Source organism: Oryx dammah, unplaced genomic scaffold, assembly GCF_014754425.2.
Source record: "Oryx dammah isolate SB20612 unplaced genomic scaffold, SCBI_Odam_1.1 HiC_scaffold_29, whole genome shotgun sequence".
Classification (NCBI taxonomy): domain Eukaryota; kingdom Metazoa; phylum Chordata; class Mammalia; order Artiodactyla; family Bovidae; genus Oryx; species Oryx dammah.
Window position 1 is genome coordinate 54,174,775 of NW_024070213.1, and position 21,859 is coordinate 54,196,633.

The 21,859-nt window shown below is 37.7% G+C and overlaps 1 protein-coding gene across 1 annotated transcript; it reads left to right on the forward strand.

Moving 5' to 3' along the window:
* Window positions 1-1,721: 1,721 nt before the first annotated feature.
* Window positions 1,722-20,635, forward strand: DEPDC4 (DEP domain containing 4). Its single transcript, XM_040234911.1, is given in 11 exon segments — window positions 1,722-1,851; window positions 10,178-10,270; window positions 10,273-10,363; window positions 11,730-11,745; window positions 11,747-11,906; window positions 13,304-13,359; window position 14,284; window positions 14,579-14,717; window positions 14,804-14,933; window positions 18,094-18,172; window positions 20,460-20,635. Coding segments are annotated over 11 exon segments (1,071 nt in total).
* Window positions 20,636-21,859: the final 1,224 nt, after the last annotated feature.

The following is a 21,859-nucleotide window of genomic DNA, read 5'->3' on the forward strand; positions in this document are numbered from 1 at the left end:
TTTCCCAAAGGTTAGTTTGAATTTTATCCTTCCAGACCTTTCTTTCTGTTTTCATATATTTGTGTATAGGTTAGGAATTTACTTTTGCATAACTAGGATGATATTAATAGTATAAAAATTGTTCCGCCCAACTCTGTTTTTACTACTTAATGAAATCCTTCATGCCATAAATGTCATTCTTCCTAATGGTTTTTAATATTCTGTAATAAAGCTATACTATAATCTATTTAACTATTCCCCATGTGCTAGACATTTCACTGTCTTCAGGTTTTCATTATTCCTAAGTTTTCTTTTTCAACAAGAACAACTGACAGATAAATCAAATTTTTTCAGCTCCTTGCCCTAGATTTCTGTCATGCAAAGGTTGTCATTGTTCAAAAAGTCAAAAAGAAATGAAAACAGAGTCTGATGAAGCCACAGCTCTGTAATAAACAAGAGTTCAGTAAGTGTGTACATTCCTTTTGAATGTATCCTAAATTAATATTCTTCAAGACTATACATTCACATAATAGTATATGTTTTATCAGTAGAGCAAATTCCTAGGTTTACTCTGATTTTATTGGGAGGTGAACATGTGCAACCTTAGGAAACTTATTATAGTTTCCATAAGATGCGAGGAGAAGAAACTCAAGAAAGGCATTGGCAGCAGATATGACATAAAAAAGCATAAGGTTGCAAAAAAAACTTACATATTTTTGTGTAATCTAAACTTGCTAGAAACATATGTTTAAATTTTTTTTCATGATGCTCTGGTCCCTTTCGAGCTACTCAGCTATGGGATGGTATTATTTACTCCCTTCAGACTCAAGTGGAAATAAAGAAGGAAGCAGCATTTACAAACATAAAAGACTTTTACCGGTTCCTATGTTGTCAATGCAGTATTAAGTCATCTTAGGCAAAATATGTGCCTAAGTAGTAATGACATCTCTCGTCTTAAAGGAGTTGGTCTTTGCCAAGTTCTAATGAACCATAAAGTATTTGAACCAGTAGGAACGAAGCTATTCAAAAATGAAAAGGAATTGGAATTTGAAGGTTCAAACAATAGACTCTACAGGTTTCTAGGCAATAAATCATCTTATGTTTTTTGCAAAAGAAAAAAGAATTCTGAGACTGGGTTAACTGATGAAATAAAAGCAAAGAAACATTTAAGGTTAGTGTTAACCAAGATATTGTAGTATTTTGTGTTTAGATGCTGGCAGAACAGTCTTCATTGACCTTAAATATTCTACTTTCAAGTTTTTTCAGAAATTAATAAAAGAAATAGTCATATAAATTAATCTATTTCTGCATTTGCTCTAAAACGGTTATGAGGAAATGATCACATAAATACTTCAGAATTTATACCAGGAAAAACTTTATCTCCTCTGATGAATTGTGTGCTTCCTCGTTTTTGAAAAGTGACTTAACCAACGTAGATAAAGTCAAAGTTATGGAAACTAGAGCAAAAGTCTTCTACTCTGTTATAGAAACCATGATAACTTTAGAATTAACATATGTATTTTTCTGTTTATTTACAATCCTAACATCCTCTTTTGGTGATATTCTATTATCTAAAAATTTATTACTTGTATCTTTTACTGTAAGCTGCCTAACATCTTTTTGAAAATAGGAACTGTATAAGTAAGTTTTAATAAGTAAATTTAAATGCATATTTGAAATATTGGTCCTATATATAATAGAGAAATTCACATATTGTTTCTTTCAACTGACCAGAAGATGAAATGATTTCAAATCCTCTAGCACAAGAGATTGGTGAGGAAAGAACTGAGGAATTTATTGACACAATGAGTGGGAGTCTGGCTTTACCTATAAGCATCACAGTTGACAAACCTGTTCTCCCACTTTCAAAAGGTAATTTCAGTTTCCACTAGTTCTTTTCAGAACTTTTAAGGAAGAACTGACTTTTTAAAATAGACCTTACTTTTTTAGAACATTGTTAGGTTCACAGAAAAATTGAACAGAAAGTACAGGGAATTCCCATATATACACATCCTCCCCCACTATCAACACCCTACACCGGAGCGGTTGTTTGCTATAATCCATGCACTTACATTGACATATCATTATCACTCAAAGCCTATGATTTACATTAGTGTTCACTCTTGGTGGTGTATATTATGATGTGGGTTTTGACAAATGTCTGATGACTGTTCCACCATTACAGTATTATACAGAATAGTTTCACGGCTCTGTAAATGCTCTGTATGTTCAGTTGTTCAGTCATGTCCAACTCTTTGCAACACTACAGACTGTAGCCCCACCAAGCTCCTCTCTCCATGGGATTCTCCATGCAAGAATACTGGAGTAGGTTGCCATTGTCTCATTTAGAGAGCCTTCCCAACCCAGTGATCCAACCCAAATCTTCTGCACTGCAGGCAGATTTTTTTATGAGCCATCGAGGAATTTGTCCTTCCCTCCCCAATATTTCATCTATTTGTGGTTTTGTGCTAATAATGCCACTTAACAGTGGAAAGAAGAGCCCCATGCCCAGGGCAGTTAGGAGGGATGCAATCACAATTCACAGTGGTTACATACTATTCTGCGTGTGGTCAAACCATGACAGAAGCAAAACAAGCATGATTTGCACACTGGAGGAGCAAAAGTTATCAACAATACTAGGATGAGTGTGAGAAGAGAAATGCATGGTGCCCAAAGAAAGGGTGCAAATGAGAAGAGAAGAGGAACTAGAAGAAAACTCTGAGAAAGATGAATATTTAGAGGACAGGCTGAAAAAGAGGAGCCAACAAAAATTCGATTTTTACCTATTATGAGTGAAAAAGAAAAACTTGTCTCATCATTTTCCCATGAGGATATGGGATACCTTACCTGTCTCTGGAGAAACCTGTATGCAGGTCAAGAAGCATTAATATAAGTAACCTCAGATATGCACCATGACACCACCCTAATGGCAGAAAGCAAAGAGGAACTAAAGAGCCTCTTGATGAAGGTGAAAGAGGAGTGAAAACACTAGCTTAATACTTGACATTCAGAAACCAAAGATCATGGCATCAGATCCCATCACTTCATGGCAAACAGATGCGGGGAAAGTGGAAACTGACAGATTTCATTTTCTTGGGCTCCAAAATCACTGTGGATGGTGACTCAAGCCATGAAATTAAAGGACACTTGCTTCAAGGGAATCTATGACAAACCTAAATAATATATTGAAAAACAGAGACATCACCTGGCTGACAAAGGTCTGTACAGTCAAAGCTATGGTTTTTCCAGTAGTCATGTATGGATGTAAGAGTCGGACCATAAGGAAGGTTGAGTGCTGAAGCCTTGATGCTTTCAAATTGTGGTGCTGGAGAACTCTCAAGAGTCCGTTGGACAGCAAGGAGATCAAACCAGTCAATCCTAAAGTACATCAACCTTGAATATTCATTGGAAGGACTGATGCTGAAGCTGAAGCTTCAATCCTCTGACCACCTGATAGAAAGAGTTGACACATTTGAAAGGGTGTCACACACCCTGATGCTGGGAAAGATTGAAGGCAGCAGGAAAAGGGGATAACAGAGGATGCGATGGTTAGATAGCATCACCAATTCAGTGGACATGAGTTTGAGCAAACTCCAGGAGATAGTGAAGAACAGGGAAGCCTGACAAGCTGCAATCCATGGGATTGCAAAGAATCAGACACAGCTTAGTGACTAAACAAAAATAAAAAGAAATTCCTAACTAAAGATGGATATAATTTATCAGTGAAGATGCTTATAAAAGTAATTTTCATTTGTTGGGCCTTTCTCTGGGCCAAGTAACTTGTTAATCCATTTTATATTTGTTACCTATAATTTAACAATAGACCTGTAAAGTGAGGGTAGAACTTTCATTTTATAGTTGGGGAAACAGACTCAAAAGGATAAATAAATAAGACATGGTAAGGGAAAGAAAGATGACACTCTTATGTACTTTTAAAAACATTTTTATTTGTATCTTTGTTATACATATACATAATATAAAACATTAAAGTAGTCCTACAGATTTTCTCATCAAAAAATAAGTTTCCTACCCTTCTCCTCTCATGCATTTGCTGCTGCTGCTGCTGCTAAGTCGCTTCAGTCGTGTCCGACTCTGTGCGACCCCAAAGACAGCAGCCCACCAGGCTCCCCCATCCCTGGGATTCTTCAGGCAAGAATACTGGAGTGGGTTGCCATTTCCTTCTCCAATGCATGAAAGTGAAAGTGAAGTCGCTCAGTCGTGTCCGACTCTTTGCAACCCCATGGACTGCAGCCCACCAGGCTCCTCTGTCATTGGAGTAGGTTGTCATTGCCTTCTCCGTCTCACGCGTTTGCCCCTCTCCAAAGACAACCGTTTACAATTCTCTATATTGTAATCCATGTATGTTATAAATGTATCTCATGTCTCTAAATGTCATGCTTATACTGCTGCTTCATGTTTTTTTCAGTTTTACAGACATCTATTAATTTTCTAAAAAGGAAAATAGGGTTTATGTCTCTTCTTTTTCTTGCATTTGTCTCCCAAATACTTTAAATGGTTCACATGCATTTATATACTCTTCTATGAATAACATATTTAACAAAAAATGTTAGGTGAAAATAGAAATATCTTTAGTTTTAACATTTTGTGTTTAGCCAGATATTTGAAACATTGTTACAAAACAGTAATTATTAAGTTTTGCATTTTAAAAAAGGAGATATTTTTGGCTGTACTGTGTATCTTGTGGGATCTTACTTCCCCTACCAGGGATTGCACCTGGGTCATGGCTTACCTGGTGACTCAGCTGATAAAGAATCCACCTGCAGTGCGGGAGACCTGGGTTCGATCCCTGAGTTAGGAAGATTCCCTGGAGAAGGGAACGGCTACGTACTCCAGTATTTTGGCCTGGAGAATTCCATGGACTATCCATGCAAAAAGTCGGACACAACTGAGCGACTTTCACTTTCACGGCAGTAAAAGTTCTGAGTTCTGACCACTGAACTTCCAGGGAATCCCCTAAAAGAGGAGACTTTATGTTAAAACAAAAATCAGCCAAGTCTGGGAACCTCTATTTTAGTTTAGACTATTTATTTTGTAGACAAGGAAACTGAGTTAGATAACTTGCAAAGTTTCTCCAGTTAACTAATGGCATCAAGACTCAGACCTGGGAACTTCCCTGGTGGTTCAGTGGTTGAGAATCCACCTTGCACTTTAGGGGATGGGGGTTCAATCCCTTGTCGGGGAACTCGGATCTCACATGCCTTTGAGGAACTAAGCCTGTGGGCTGCATGGTGTACCAGAAGATCTGATGTGCTGCAACTAAGACTTGACACAGTAAAATAAATAAATTTTTAAAAAGGACTCACACCTAGATTTCCATACTTTTACCCAGTGTCTTATCATTATTGTTGCAACAAAGTATTGTAAACTATTAAATGGGTACAGCTGAAATATATGTAGATGGTATGTTTGCTCTTTGTCCCAACTGAACCTGTAAGCCTTCAGAATAGAGAAACAGAGAACCTATTTTAGTTGTTCTTTCTAATAAAACATAGTTTTGAAAGAAGTACTCTTTCATAAGTTACTAATAACAAGTGTCTTTATCTTTGAAAGTCTTAAATCTACTAAATCTCACTAAAGTAGGGTTTTTTTTTGTTTGTTTTTTTGTTTTGTAAAAGGGCTTGCAAAAGAGAACTAACTTTAAAATTGATTGTTCTTATATCTAATGAGTAAAAAAATTTCACTTTAAAAAATTTTCATACCAAAATTTTTGGAAAAATGCATTTGGAAGTTTCTCTAAATTCTAAGAAATCAGGCATGGTTGGAGCTTTTTTGTTGTTATTATCCACTGAAATCTGACTATTCTGTGATCCTCAAGCACAAAAACACCCCCTCAGATGTATCAACACATATAAAACTGTCTGGTTTTATAAAATTAAATAATTAGCTGGCCCACAAGAAAATCTAAGCTACTTTCTATTTGGAAAAATATGGCTGACTAAAGGTATGCAGTTGGCAATACACCTGTATAAATGTCAGCCGAGAAATAAAACTATCGAGTTCTTCTTTTCTTTGTTTTTGAAAAAGGTCATTTCTTAATTCCCCCAAAACTGAGAAACCTACTTCACTTGAATTGAGTCGAAAATTCTGCCAGCAGTGTTAAAGCCAGGACTGCAGGCTTCTTGCAAATTGCATTTGTGTGACTAGTAGAGTCAAGGTGAACCTTTGCTGAGATTTCTTTACTTTTTACAGGTGAGATGTGTTTCTTTACTGAGATTTGTTTATTTTTTACAGGTGTTTCTTTCTGATAACACCTGTAAAATGTATTAGAAATATAAAAAAATATAATGACTAATATTTTGAAGCTAATATACTAACATTTTTGAAATATATTTTAGAAATGTTAGGGATTCTAAAGATGCAGGCACTCACCCTCTCTCCTGAGGGGAATGTTCAGATCGGCTAGAGCAATTCCACTATTCATCAGTTTTACTTGACTTCCAGAAGAATAAATTGTACAAAGTTTTCCTCAGCCAAAGCGAAGTGTGATTCCTACTGAACACACTGTACTTCTCCCACCAAAACATTTACACACTGAATGAAATTGCCTGTTGACTTGTCTTTGTTTCCTACTGGAGTGTGAGGTACTTAGGGACAGTCTTCATCTTTGTTCACCATTTTATCTCCTGTTGAATGGCCCAGTGCTTAGCTGTTGGTACGTAACACTTAGTGAATGAATGGCTCATATACTGCCTCCTCATTTTATAAAAATTTTCTTTTTATTTATACATATATACACATACACTCATATGTACATATGTTTGTGTTTAGGCTATCCTAAATGCTGGATGGATTGTATGCTCTTCAAATGCAAAGTGTGTCCCCTTGTATCCCCTTCACCCAGCACAGAGATGATTGGATAAGAAATGCGCCATTAAGAATATGGTGGTGACTCTATGTGTTGCCACAACATCCTTCTTGAGTCTTAATTTCCTCACATGGAGCTAGCTATTCTGTTTATCAGCTCTGCACTTGGCTAGTATATCTAGACATGCACATTTCTCTGCTCCCTCTCCTTCAGGTCTTTGCTTAAATATCATCTTCCTGATGATAATTCCCAACCTCTTATTTAAAATCACAACACTAATCCCAGAGTGTAGTCTGATCTCCTTTTTCCCTTCATTTCTCTCCAGAGAACTTAATACAAACTGACACAGACGTATTTTACTTTTTGTTATTTATTGTCTGCCTCCCTCTTCCCTGTAGACTATAAGCTCCATTAAGGCAAGAATTTTGCGTGTTTTAGTTACCACTATGTACCTGGAACCTAGAAGAGTGTCTAATACAAAATAGGCCTCAAAATGTTTGTTGAATAAATGGATATTCTGTCTTGATGCTATTGCTGAATAGTCTTTTTTCTACTTTTGGATTTATTCGTAAGAATCTATTCATGCTTCTTGGCAACTTGATAAACTTTTCCTTCATCCATTTCATGTGTGGCTGTCCTTTCCTCCTCACCTATGGATGGCTGCTGAAGGGTCATTATTGTTATATATATCTTTTTCTAGCACTTGATTCAGTGCTATGCCCAAAGGTTGGTATTAACAAATATGGACTGATTGATTAGAGGCTATTTTTTTCCTGAAAAACCTGTATGTAGGACAAGAAGCAGCAGTTAGAACTAGACATGGAACAACAGACTGGTTCAAAATTGGGAAAGGATTACATCAAGGCTGTATATTGTCACTCTGCTTACTTAATTTATATGCAGAGTACATCATGCGAAATGCTGGGCTGAATAAATCATAAGCTGGACTCAAGATTGCCAGGAGAAATATCAACAACCTGAGATATGCAGATGATACCACTTTAGTGGCAGAAAGTGAAGAGGAACTAAAGAGCCTCTTGATGAAGGTGAAAGAGAAGAGTGAAAAAGCTGGCTTGAAACTCAACATTCAAAAAACTAAGATCTGGCATCTGGTTCTATCACTTCATGGCAAGTAGATGGGGAAATTGTGGAAACAGTGTCAGTTTTCATTCTCTTGGGCTCCAAAATCAATGCAGACAGTGACTATAGCCACGAAATTAAAAGGTGCTTGCTCCTTGGAAGAATAGCTATGACAAACCTAGACAGTGTATTAAAAAGCAGAGACATCATTTTGCTGACAAAGGTCCATCTAGTCAAAACTATGGTTTTTCCAGTAGTCATGTATGGATGTGAGAGTTGTACCATAAAGAAGGCTGAGCACTGACAAACTGATACTTTCCAACTGTGGTGCTGGAGAAGACTCTTGAGAGTCCTTTGGACAGCAAGGAGATCAAACCAGTCCACTCTAAAAGAAATCAAACCTTGAATATTCACTGGAAGGACAGTTGCTGAAGCTGAAGTGCCAATACTTTGGCCACCTGATGCTAAAGTTGACTCACTGGAAAAGACCCTGATGCTGGGAAAGTTTGAGGGCAAGAGGAGGTGGCAACAGAAGATGAGATGGTTGGATGGCATCACTGATTCAGTGGACATGAGTTTGAGCAAACTCTGGGAGATAGTGAAGGACAGGGAAGCCTGGCGTGCTGCAGTTCATGCGGTCACAAAGAGTCAGACACGACTTACAGCCTGAACAATAACAAATGACCTCAGGTCTTTACTTATTTTTGGTCAGTAACTCAGCAGTAGCAAACTCAGAGGCCTTTAGGAGCCAGGCAGATCAAAGAGTGTGTATTTCATTTTCAAACATGTAAGAAAGCTGTATATTGTCACTTTGCTTGAAATGCATAGCCCTTGTTGTTTAGTCTCTAAGTTGTGTCTGACTCTTTTGCGACCCCACTAGGCTCCTCTGTTCATGGGATTTGTCAAGCAATGGTCCCATTGGCTGTTTTTCCTTTTCCTGCTTAAGACAGAGATATAACTCTAGGGAAATTAATTTCTACTGTAGCAAAACCAATAGCATGATACCATGAAAATGGTGGCTGACAATCAACTTCACTGTTTGGGATACAGTAGGAAGTGGTGGGGTTTGTGGTGAGCTGGAAATGACATGTCAGTGCAAATAGGGTAGCCACTAATTTACATAAGCTAACTTTGGTCAGGTATTAATTCAAGCCCAGTGTTATGAGATCTTATGATACTTTAAAAGAGAAACCAAGAATTTTATATGAAATCTCCCATTTTTAAACAAGTTAATTCTATTCAAAATTCTGTTTAAAATAACCAGACAAATCATGGCTATGATCCAAATTTAATGCATAGGCTATTGGCAGTACCCTTTTATAGATAACAGCCTTGTCATGGCGAAGAGGCTTACATAACTCAATGAAGCTATGAGCCAGGCCATACAGGGCCACTCAGGATGGACAGGTTTATAGTGAAGAGTTCTGACAAAACATGGTCCAGTGGAGGAGGAAATGGCAAACCACTCCAGTATTCTTGCTACAAGAACCCCATGAACAGTATGAAAAGGCAAAAAGATATGGCACTGGAAGATGAACCCCCCAGGTTGGGAGATGTCCAGTATGCTACTGGGAAGAACAGAGGGCAACCATGGGGTCGCAAAGAGTCAGACATGACTTCCTGACTGAACAACAATGATTGGCAGTAAAGCTCTGCAAGAGATTTACTGTAGCTTTAGCTTCTGTAATTTTCTTTCATTTAAAGAAAAACATAATATTAATGATGATCCAATGCTTGAGATTTACTGTAGCTTTAGCTTCTGTAATTTTCTTTCATTTAAAGAAAAACATAATATTAATAATGATCCAATGCTTAGAATAATAAAAAAAAACTTTATTAACTCTTCACATAAATGACCAGAAACCCAAGTTAAAATTAACCTAATACTATATTTGAATTTAAAAACAATTTAACTACAACTATCCCTGCTTTAAATAAAATTGTAAATAATTAGTCATTTCATTCTCTCAGATGTGCAAAATAATTTATAAGCAAGACCAATAGCTTTTTATATCTGGAATTAACCTATTGATAATACTCCTTAAAAGCTAGATAATATCACTTTATAATTAACATAACCAGAAAAGAAAAGTAATATGACTAATAACCCTGATGTCTATTTAAAGGTCAATCTTGAAAAGAAAAACTGTAATTTAGCCAATTTAATTATCCCAGCATTAAATTTATCCATTATATTATGTTAATGCTTTTGTATTGCTGGAAATAGAATTTTATAATACTGGTTGAAATGTTATTTATTAGTCTGATAGTTATATTATTTTTCTTTCTCAGCTGTGGAAGATGTTTGAAAACAACACACATTGTTATGTATTCTTCAATTGATTCACTTTCCATTCTTGGAAAGTATTTTGGAACCTCTAGTTAAATTCAATTTCTTCAATTAAATAGAGAGGAAGATCTTGTTATCGCAAACACTTAACTAGACAGAGAGGTGATTCCAAACTTAAGTCCACATGAGTCAGTTCAGTTCAATCATTCAGTCGTGTCTGACTCTTTCTGACCCCATGAACCGCAGCACGCCAGGCCTCCCTGTCCATCACCAACTCCTGGAGTCTACTCAGACTTCTGTCCATTGAGTTAGTGATGCCATCCAACCATCTCAGCCTCTGTCATCCTCTTCTCCCACCCTCAATCTTTCCCAGCATCAGGGTCTTTTCAAATGAGTCCCTTGGACTGCAAGGAGATCCAACCAGTACATCCTAAAGGAGATCAGTCCTGGGTGTTCACTGGAAGGACTGATGCTAAAGCTGAAACTCCGATACTTTGGCCACCTCATGTGAAGAGTTGACTCATTGGAAAAGACTCTGATGCTGGGAGGAATTTGGGGAAAGAGGAGAAGGGGACGACCAAGGATGAGATGGCTGGATGGCATCACGGACTCGATGGACGTGAGTATGAGTGAACTCCGGGAGTTGGTGATGGACAGGGAGGCCTGGTGTGCTGCGATTCATGGGGTCGCAAAGAGTCGGACATGACTGAGCGACTGAACTGAACTGAACTGAACATATCTCAGCAAAATCTGGGGCTGGGAAGGTGGCAGATGCAGAGAAGGGGGAATTATAGGCCTTCCAAAGTCATCACTGAAGGGAGGGGGGAGTGAAAGAATCTTAAATTTCTTTTGTTTTATAAAGAAATACTGAATTCAGAGACTTTTAAATACATATATATGACTGTGCAGGATCTTAGCTGCAGCACAAGGGATGTTTGATATTTCTTGCAGCATGCACGATCTTTAGTTGCAGCATGTGGGATCTAGTTCCCTGACCAGGGATCCAAAGCAGTCCCCCTGCACTGGAAGTGAAGAATCTTAGCCACTGGACAATCACTGAAGTCTCCTAAATTTCTTATCTATTGGGGTTGGGAGATAAAAAGGGGAAAAGAGTGTGCAGTGGGATTTAAACAGTGCATCTTGATGGGAAAGCATTTAGTATCTTATTTTCAAATAATAATACAACCATATGCACCTAATGATCAGAGTGGGGAATAAGAGAGGAACCACCAATGGAATAGAACAGTACAAATGAACTCTTCTCCACAAAATCTAACAAAGGTAGAAACAAATGATGAAACAGTGGCCCCCAGATATTATAATTCCCTGAAAGTCAAGGTAGAGAAAAGTATGGTGGTATCTAGCAAGGAAAAATCTGTTCCTTCTCATTTACTCCCTCAGTCATCCAGCAAAAATTACTGAAAAGATTTTCTAGTTGTTTTTTTTTTAGATTGTTAATTATAAGCTAGATTTCATTATGCTTTATCAAAGAATGTTTTAGGTAGATAAATGACAATGTCAACCATTGATTTATTTTGTTTTTTTTACCTCCAGGATTGATAACTGGCTTAATTAATGCAGCAATTGAATGCTTGGAATATTTTCCTGATTAGTTAATAGTTACTGTTGGCCAGCAGTTAGTACAACACAGAAACGAAAAGACAAGACTGAATACACAGAAAAAGTTACTCTTTGATGTCATAGTAAAATATTATAATCAGGAGTTCAGGAGTTCAGTCACTCATTCATGACTGACTCTTTGCGACCCCATGAACTGCAGCCCGCCAGGCCTCCCTGTCCATCACCAACTCCTGGAGTCCACCCAAACTCATGTCCATAGAGTCAGTGATGCCATCCAACCATCTCAGCCTCTTTTGTCCTCTTCTCCTGCCCTCAATCTTTCCCAGAATCAGGGTCTTTTCAAATGAGTCAGTTCTTGGCATCAGGTGGCCAAAATATTGGAGTTTCAGCTTCAATATCAGTCCTTCCAATGAACACCCAGGACTGATTTCCTTTAGGATGGACTGGTTGGATCTCCCTGCAGTCCAAGGGACTCTCAAGAGTCTTCTCCAACCCCACAGTTCAAAAGCATCAATTCTTCGGCACTCAGCTTTCTTTATGTTCCAACTCTCACATCTATACATGACCACTGGAAAAATCATAGCCTTGGACCTTTGTTGGCAAAGTGATGTCTCTGGTTTTTAATATGCTGTCTAGGTTGGTCATAACTTTCCTTCCAAGGAGTAAGTGTCTTTTAATTTCATGGCTGCAATCATCATCTGCAGTGATTTTGGTGCCCCAAAAAATAGTCAGTCACTGTTTCCACTGTTTCCCCATCTATCTGCCATGAAGTGATGGGACTGGATGCCATGATCTTAGTTTTCTTTCTTTCTTTCTTTCTTTTTTTTTTAGTTTTCTGAATGTTGAGCTTCAAGCCAACTTTTTCACTCTCCTCTTTCATCAAGAGGCTCTTTAGTTTTTCACTTTCTGCCATAAGGGTGGTGTCATCTGCATATCTGAGGTTATTGATATTTCTCCTGGCAATCTTGATTCCAGCTTGTGCTTATTCTGAGAAAAGCCCAGCGTTTCTCATGATGTACTCTGCATATAAGTTAAATCAGCAGGGTGACAATATACAGCCTTGACGTACTCCTTTTCCTATTTGGAACCAGTCTGTTGTTCCATGTCCAGTTCTAACTGTTGCTTCCTGACCTGCATATAGGTTTCTGAGGAGGCAGGTCAGGTGGTCTGGTATTCCCATCTCTTTTAGAATTTTCCACAGTTTATTGTGATCCACACAGTCAAAGGCTTTGGCATAGTCAATAAAGCAGAAATAGATGTTTTTCTAGAACTCTCTTGCTTTTTCAATGATCCAGCAGATGTTGGCAATATGATCTCTGGTTCCTCTGTCTTTTCTAAAACCAGCTTGAACATCTGGAAGTTTATGGTTTACATATTGCTGAAGCCTGGCTTAGAGAATTTTGAGCATTACTTTACTAGCATGTGAGATGAGTGCAATTGTGGAGTAGTCTGAGCATTCTTTGGCATTGCCTTTCTTTGGGGTTGGAATGAAAACTGATCTTTTCCAGTCTTGTGGCCACTGCTGAGTTTTCCAAATCAGGAGAGAGGCTGCTTATTAACTGATGAGTATATTGGTATTTATTCAGGAATTATTGAACTTTTAGTTAAGTGATGTTTAAACTTCAGTTATTGCATAATAATAAAACCTGAAGATACGAGTTGTGGAAAATTATATGTATTATATGAGTATTGCTTTTTTTGGCTCTGGTCTGCAGCAGGTAGGATCTTAGTTCCCCAAGAAGGGACTGAACCCATGCACCTTGCAGTAGAAAAATGGATTCCTAACCACTGGACCACCATGGAATTCCCTGAATGTTGCATTTTAATATTTTTTTTCTATGGTATCAAATTACTTCATGGAGTCTTTTTTTCCCCAGAGACCATGGCTTATGTAATCTTAGTTTCCCCACCACAGACGAAACCAAGGGACCTGTCAGTGAGCACCGAGTCCTAACAACTAGATCACCAGCAAATTCCCTCATAGAGTTCTTTTTTCATTTTTTTTTCACTTTTTCCCTGTCATGTAAATTATAATGTCTAATGTAATAATGTAGTATAGGAATTAGATCTAAGGTAATTCTATCATAGGGACATTCTAAGAAATATTTTGATACACTATAGGACTAGAGAGGGGCTTCCCTTGTGGCTCACCTGGTAAAGAATCCACCTTCAATGCTGGAGACCTGGGTTCAATACCTGGGTTGGGAAGATCCCCTGGAGAAGGGAAAGGCTACCCACTCCAATATTCTGGCCTGGAGACTTCCATGGACTATACAGTCGCAAAGAGTTGGACATGACTGAGCAACTTTCACTTTCACTTTTCACTTTCACGGGACTAGAAAATTGAGGTGTCTATAAATATTAATTTCTGATGTACTAATTTGGTGACCTTTTAGTAAAATAAAAATTGAGTGACATATCATGTCTTTTTTTAGCTATCTAGGTGGCCATATAATTTCACATTAAAAACAAATTAAGGGGACTTCTCTGGTGGTCCAGTGATTAAGACTCCGCTTCCAGTGCAGAGGGTGCGGGTTTGATTCTGGTTGGGGAACTAAGATCCCACAGGCTGTGGCATGCAGCCAAAAAAAAAAAAAAGAAATTAATGTTTGACAGCGCTGGATATAATTATGCATGTGTTTGGCATATTATATAGATAATTTCCTATATGTTTGAAATATTTTATAATAAAAACTTTTCAAATGTAAAAATGAATCTGCAAACCAAATACAGCATCACAGCATTTTAATTGACTGCTAAGTAGTATAATCTGCATTTATTTTTTCCCCTTGCTTTGTCTTCTTTGTAAACCCATGTAACAGAGAATGAAAAAAGAACAGAAGCACTTGAAGCAACACAACTATATCTAAGATTGTTGTTGTCCCAACATTAGAGAAGAATTACAATGGCTATTACTTCCATGGCAATTGCATCAGAAACTAATGCCAACAAGTTACAAAAAAAGGTGAAAAAAATTGCAACAACAGTTTTAAAACCTTCTATTTATTTCGTTTAAAACCAATTCAAGCTAATGAATCTTTTTGTTTACAATTTGATAACAAAATGGTGGTCCTGAAAACTCTTGCCAAAGCAGTTTTGCAATCCAAGTCATTAGTAAAAGTACAGCCAGGACAATTAGTCTTGTTCCTACTGGAGCTCCACTATGAGCTCTTCAAGGTATGTCTGGCATTTTGCCTGCACACACTTATTACTAAGCTATTTGTGTCATATGAAAAAGCAAAGAATTCACTTAATAAATGATTTACTGAGTACCTATAATGGGCAAAGATTGAAGGAATGCTCTCTCCCCTCGCCCACTAAAGAGAAGGAAGCAGATTCAAAACAACGTTGGTATTTAGTTGATATTTACAAGTACACTGATTAATTTCTTCAACCTATTTCTGCTGCATTACTATGTGCCAGGCTCTGTCTTAGGTACTTGGAACACATTAGCAAAAAAAACACAAAGATGCAGGCTCTTTTTCACTTTTGCTTCAGGGACCCAGGTTCAGTCCTTGGATTCCACAGGCTATGTGGCGCAGACAAAAATAAAAACACACCTAATAATTTATCATCATACAGTTTGATCAAAAGCAACAAATGCTATAGGAAAAAAAAGAGCAGTTTTAGGGAATTTTGAGGTGCCAGGGTGGGGGTTAGTAGGAGCTTATGGTATTAAATGGTGTGGCCAAGGTTGGGCTCACTGGGAAAGTGAGATTTGAACATAGTGGCATGAGGACAGTCAATTAAATGGCCATGAGGGTTGGGGGGTTGGTTTGGGGCAGAAAAAAATGGTTCCTAGAGCAGAGGCCTTGGAGGTGATGCTTGCTGGGTGCTGAGGAACAAGAGCAAGGAAGTGGTAAGCAGAGGGGAGAGTAGTGTGAGATGAGGTCAGAGAGGAGGTGGGCTTTGTAGACCATTGGAGAGACTTTGCCTGTCCTTGGAATAAAGTGGGGAATCCTGAGAGGTTTTGAGCACAACAGTGGGCTCATCTGACTGATATTTATGAAGACAACTGGGTTTTGTGTTGTGGACAGATTATAAAGGGGGAAGGAAGGAAGCAGAAAAATCTTTTAGGATGCTATTGTAATAATCTGGGCAAGAAATGTGGTGAATTGAAACAAAGGAGTAGCAATAGAGTTAGTGAGCCATTGTCAAATTCTTGATATATTTTGAAAAAGATCTTTAAAAAGATTTTTTTCCTAACATAAGAAAAAAGATTACTTTTTTCTAAGGTAATCTTATAAAAAGATTACCTTTTAGCCTCACTACTATATTTTAGTACCAGACACTGGTACTTTTAGTGGCATTATTTCTCCAAAGTCTCTATAAAGAAATATTCCCTTCTCAACTGGATGGGAAGGGAGTTTGAGGGAGTGTGGATATATTTAAAACAAATTGTTCCCGTCTCAGTTTTTTTGTGTGTAAAAAATTTATCTCATGTCATTAGAAATACATTGGTTTGAGCTTTGTAACAGTTCTCTCACCCTTAACTGAAGTTTCTTTCCATCATTTCAGAGAAAAATGTGGTACTAAGTATATACAATAGAAGCAGTCCCGCTTTTATGACTTTTGAATGAAATATATTCTAAAGCTCATTTAAAAATCAGTTGTTACTCTGCACCTCATTTTTCATCATGCTGCTAAGTCACTTCAGTCGTGTCCGACTCTGTGCAACCCCACACACGGCAGCCTACCAGGCTCCGCTGTCCCTGGGATTCTCCAGGCAAGAACACTGGAGTGGGTTGTCATTTCCTTAGAGATTAGGGCAGTGGTTACATAAATGTTTAATTCTACAGTCACTAAACCATAATTCATGTTTATTCCTTACTTATAAAAAGATCCAACCAGGAATTTAGAAAGAATGTTTTCTCTCCTCCTCTTCCTTACCACTTAGCATCTCCACTTTCTTCTCACTCTGCCTCCTCCTCTAGGTAAATGAATTCTCCTCTTTGCTACATATGGTTGAGAAGTTAGAAAGGATTTTTTACCTCCCCCTCATGTCAGAACTAGCAATGTCATAAAGAAAGATACTAGTTCAAATTTTGTAGCAGGACTGAAAGGGAGAAGGAACTTGACATGGGCTGGAGGGTATGCTGGTACGGAATTCAGGAAGCAGGGAGAACTGACGTCAATGACTGGTTTCTGGAGATCAGGGGACGAAGTATTTCAGGGAAATGGAGATGGGGGTATTTATAATACGGGATCTCAAGCAAGCCAAGCTTTTCCCTGTTACAGGGCTTTACTTGTGCTGTCTTGGGTATGTCTGGGACATTTTCTCTTCAGTCTTTTTATGGTCTCACTCTTTCACATCACTTCAGCCCTCTGCTCAAAATGAAAGCCTCTCAGTAACTAAGAGGGGTATCTTTCTATCTTCTCTAACTAAGATAGCTACCCATCTTCTTCACTCTAGCTTTGTATCCTGCTTTATCTTTCTTAATGGCACTTATCACTACCTGAAATTATATATTTGCTGATTTTTGAAATTGTCTTTATCTCATGTGCTGTCATGTCTGAGACTGCAAATTCCATGAGTTCAGACTTGATGTGCTTATTTATCACCTAGAACTGTCCTGGCACATAGAAATCACTCACTAAATTTTTGTTGCATGACAGAATGAATTGATGGGGATGGCTTCATGTTTGAAAATTTTCAGGACAATAGAAGCTAATGGAAAGGTATCTACCTTGGGGCTCAAGATAAAGGAGCTATGTGGATATGAGGTTCAACATTGGTAGGTCTACCCTCTATAACAATGTTAGCTGAGGGATTTTTTTTTACCCCAGATACATGCTGTAATCCGGGATTTCCTTTGTGTGATAACTAAGACTGGAAAAAGAGTATATATCTATTTTAAGAGAATATTATTACGTATTTTAGAGCTACTATTTACATATAGATCGTGTGATTACAGTGCAAGATTATCTAGTCCAGTGCTGTTATGGAAGTACAAATAATTTTTATTATAGTAGAGCACTGTACTAATGATTGGTTAACCTAGTTTCAGATATACCACATATGTGGAAGTAGAAAATAGAATTTTAAGAATTCTAAAAAAGTTTCAAGTATTTATATACCCTTTATAACTCAGAGGCCTTCTGCTACCCACCCCCTTTCCCCATCTGTAATCCTCTTCCCCTACCCACTGGTCAAAAAAACTGAGATTTTTTTGCCAGTCCCTTCTCCAGAGAATCGTTCCAACCCAAGGATCAAACCCGGGTCTCTTGCATTGCAGGCTGATTCTTTACCGTCTGAGCCACCAGGGAAGCCCCCTGTATTAGATTACTGGCTAGAAAAATTCATATTAGAAACTTGAAAATATCTGTTTTTATGTAGACATCAGTTACTTTATTGGATATGGTTAGTAAGAAATTTAAGAAGCTTCTGCATGGAGAAGATCCAGATGCCATATCAGGTATTGACTCAGACTTATTCTTTCTGTATCATTAAGTGACTGTTAGAGTCACAAAAGCTGGAAGGGAACCAAGGGTGAGTATGTAATAAATGTATAATGCTATAAAAGGTGGTTACATTAAGGTTATTTTTTAATATCTCTAGAGTAAGTTCTTCTCTAGTTCTTTTTGGAAGCCCTCTGTTTGATTACCTTTCTTCTAAAAAGGTAAATACTTTCTGTATCTCATTGCTGCTTCCAGATGGGGGTATTTATAATATGGAATCTCAAACAAGCCAAGCTTTTTCCTATTATAGGGCTTTACCTGTGCTGTCTTGATTATAAAGACAGGGATAAATATTTGATATCAGAAACATTTAAAATCAACTGACTGAGAAAGTGGTTCAGATGATCAGATATGTCTCTGATGGAAAAAAGATGATGAACAAAGAAAAATGGCATGGCAGGTTTTCATGTTCTGAGATTGATGTGAGTTGTAACCGGGCAAAAGGCAGTATGGTATAGTATAGAGACTCCAAACCCTGGGAGTGGGGCGATCTCAGGTTCAGACCTTAGCTCAGCCATGTGGTCCAAGCTTTGTTTCTTTGATAAGGCAGGGATAATAATAATGCCAACAACTCTACACCTTAGAACATTGAAGATTTAGTGAGAAAAAGTACAAAAGGTTTGATATATGTAAACATTCATTGTAAGCTATTATTATATTATTATTTGAAGGACAGTAGATTCTGAACAGAGAGTTAGGTGTAAGATTTTAAGTTTTCAGAGGCAATGTAATTCCAGGGTGTCACCATGTGTGTTTAAGCAAAGGCCATTATAGTGAAAATAGAAAAAGAAAAAAAAAAACCCACAAAACTTAATATTAATGGGCTGTAGGATTTCAGAAGTTAACAGTGATTGAGAATTGCTTTGCTGTGTCTGGAGACTAAGGTGTCCCCACCTGTAGATCAGCATAGAGAGAGGCTTAGTTGACTGTACATGCTAAGACAGCTCACTGCCGCTGCTAAGTTGCTTCAGTCGTGCCCGACTCTATGTGACCCCGTAGACGGCAGCCCACCAGGCTCCACCATCCCTGGGATTCTCCAGGCAAGAACACTGGAGTGGGTTGCCGTTTCCTTCTGCAATGTGTGAAAGTGAAAAGTGAAAGAGAAGTCGCTCAGTCGTGTCCAACTCTTGGCAGCCCCATGGACTGCAGCCCACCAGGCTCCTCCATCCATGGGATTTTCCAGGCAAGAGTACTGGAGTGGGGTGCCATTGCCTTCTCCAGGACAGCTCACAGGGCCATGCTAAAAAGACTGCTCGCATTCATGAAATTCTTTGTTCATGTTTTTTACGTGCTTCTGATGGTTCAGGACACATTACCCCAAAACATGGCACATGACATTGAATATTTTAAGCTGAAAGAGTTTGAGAAAATGGCAGAAGCAGGAGGGTTGCTCTGACCTACTCCCCTCTTGCCATTTCCCCCTGAAATAGGCTGTAACACCTTCATATGAAAGATGCCCTCTCTACACCAGGAGCAAAGGACTATCCTTATCTCCTAAGGCAAAGAGAAGTCAAGAAGAATCTGAACAAACAGGCTTTGCTAACTTTTCCCAGTTTATTACAATTACCTCATACCTTACCCTGTCACATTCTTCTGGGACTGTGTATTCTTCATCAAAGAAAAGAAAGTGAAGTCGCTCAGTCATGTCTGGCTCTTTGCGACCCTGTGAACTGTAGCCATGGGATTTCCCAGGGGAAGAGTACAGGAGTGGGTTGCCATTTCCTTCTCCAGTTCTTCATCAAACCTAGCATAAAGTATGAAGGTCGGTTTCTTTGAGTCATTTCCTTATGAAGGCTTCTATGTCACATAAAACTTATTAAATACATTTGTATGCTTTTTCTCCAGTTTTTATATTTATCAGTTTACTTCTCAGACCTAGCCAGGGACCCTAAGAAAGTCAAGGAAAACTTTTTCCTCCCCTTCACCTTCAATTTGTGAGTCATGTCATTTAAATTCCAGTGTATTCCACTTGAAACTAGAATAGTAGGACATTGGTTCTCCTATGTCATGGACTTATTTTGGAAATAAAATCAAACGATGTATGTAAAATAAGACAAGGTATGTTTTGCTAAAGTATAGAGCACATGTAAAGAAACAGTATTACTCTGAAGCAAAGAAAATATAAGTAATGTCATCGACCATATTTGAGGAAAAAAGTCCAACCTAACACCAGTTTGAATAGGTACATTTTCATGATTTTCTTTTTTTAACTTGCTTTTCCAACTGTACTTGTTTTTTTTTTAGGTTTCACATCTTGCCAATGCTTGACATACAAGGAGTTTGAAAAACAAAAGGAAAGGACAAGCCAATATCTTCACCAGTCTGCTCTTGAGATTAATAGTAACCCTAGTATCTCTTTGAAATGAAAAACTAAATTAATTAAAGAATTCCAAAAACACCATTCAGAAGTTTTGCACTAATGTTTCTAGGAGAAGAAACTATAATTTGTTAATATAAAGAACTCTGGTAGTTTTCTCAAACTGCCAATACCCACATGAAGTGTAGAAAGGATAGCCTATAAGCATTTAAAGTGTAATTATGCTTAAACTTTATTAAGGAAGAGTCAAAAGGTATACATGTCCAGTCATAAAATACACTAGTCCTGGGATGTAATGTATAGCATAGCAACTATAGTTACCAATACTCTATTTAGTATTTGGAAGTTGCTAAGAGAGTAGATCTTAAAACTGTAAAGGATGTTTTTTATCTTTAAAAGGGAATGTAAGTTAAATTCTTGTATGCTTATGCATTTAATTACTATGCTGCTTATTAAATGTGGTGCTATTATTAGGGATCTGACAGTTAATTTCCTTAGAATTTTTTTTCCACAGAAAAAGAACATTTCATATATGAGTTCTCCAAAGAAAGCATGTATTTTCCTTAGTACATACCACTTTTAAGCTACCCCTTTAGGCTACTGTAACTTAAATGCTGTGAATCATCTAAGAAGCAAATACTTATTAAGCAGAAGACTAAAAGCCACAAATTTAAAATTCATGAATATCTAAAACCATGATTTTGCCTTCTGAATTTTAGTCCATCAAGCTATTTATGGTTTTCTTCTTTTCTCCCTGTTTTAAAATCGATTAGTTTACTCTATGGGATCATTCTCTCAATGTGACACAGGTTGAGGGTTCAGTCTGTTGCAGCTTACACAAAAGTACATTCTTCTGTGGTCTTAATTTATGCCTTGATCACAGGGAAGAGAAGTGTGGATCGTTAAGTACTTGAAACATATATAACTAATGTCATCAGTTTTGTCTTTTTGTGTAAAAACTGTACCAGTTGGGTTGAATTTGAATGCTTGGTCAACGTTCTCAACCAAGAGTCTATGAACAGGTTTCAGAGTGCTGAAGTACAGTGTACTTTCTGGGGTTGTATGCGACTGTGTGTGTGTATGTGCTTATTTCTCTAGGAAGAAGGTTCATAGCTTTCCACCAGATTCTCCAAGGGAATTATAAGTGAAGCACATTAAGAACCACTGGGTTAGAGAATCATTATTTATTCTGTTTTCAGAGAATACACTTAAGGCCCTTAATAACCTATATTTATATATTTTCCAAATTTTGCTCTTACTTTGTGGATAAACTCTTGGTCTAAATGTTAAAGTGTTACGTTAAAATAAGAGCATTAGCTAGATGAAT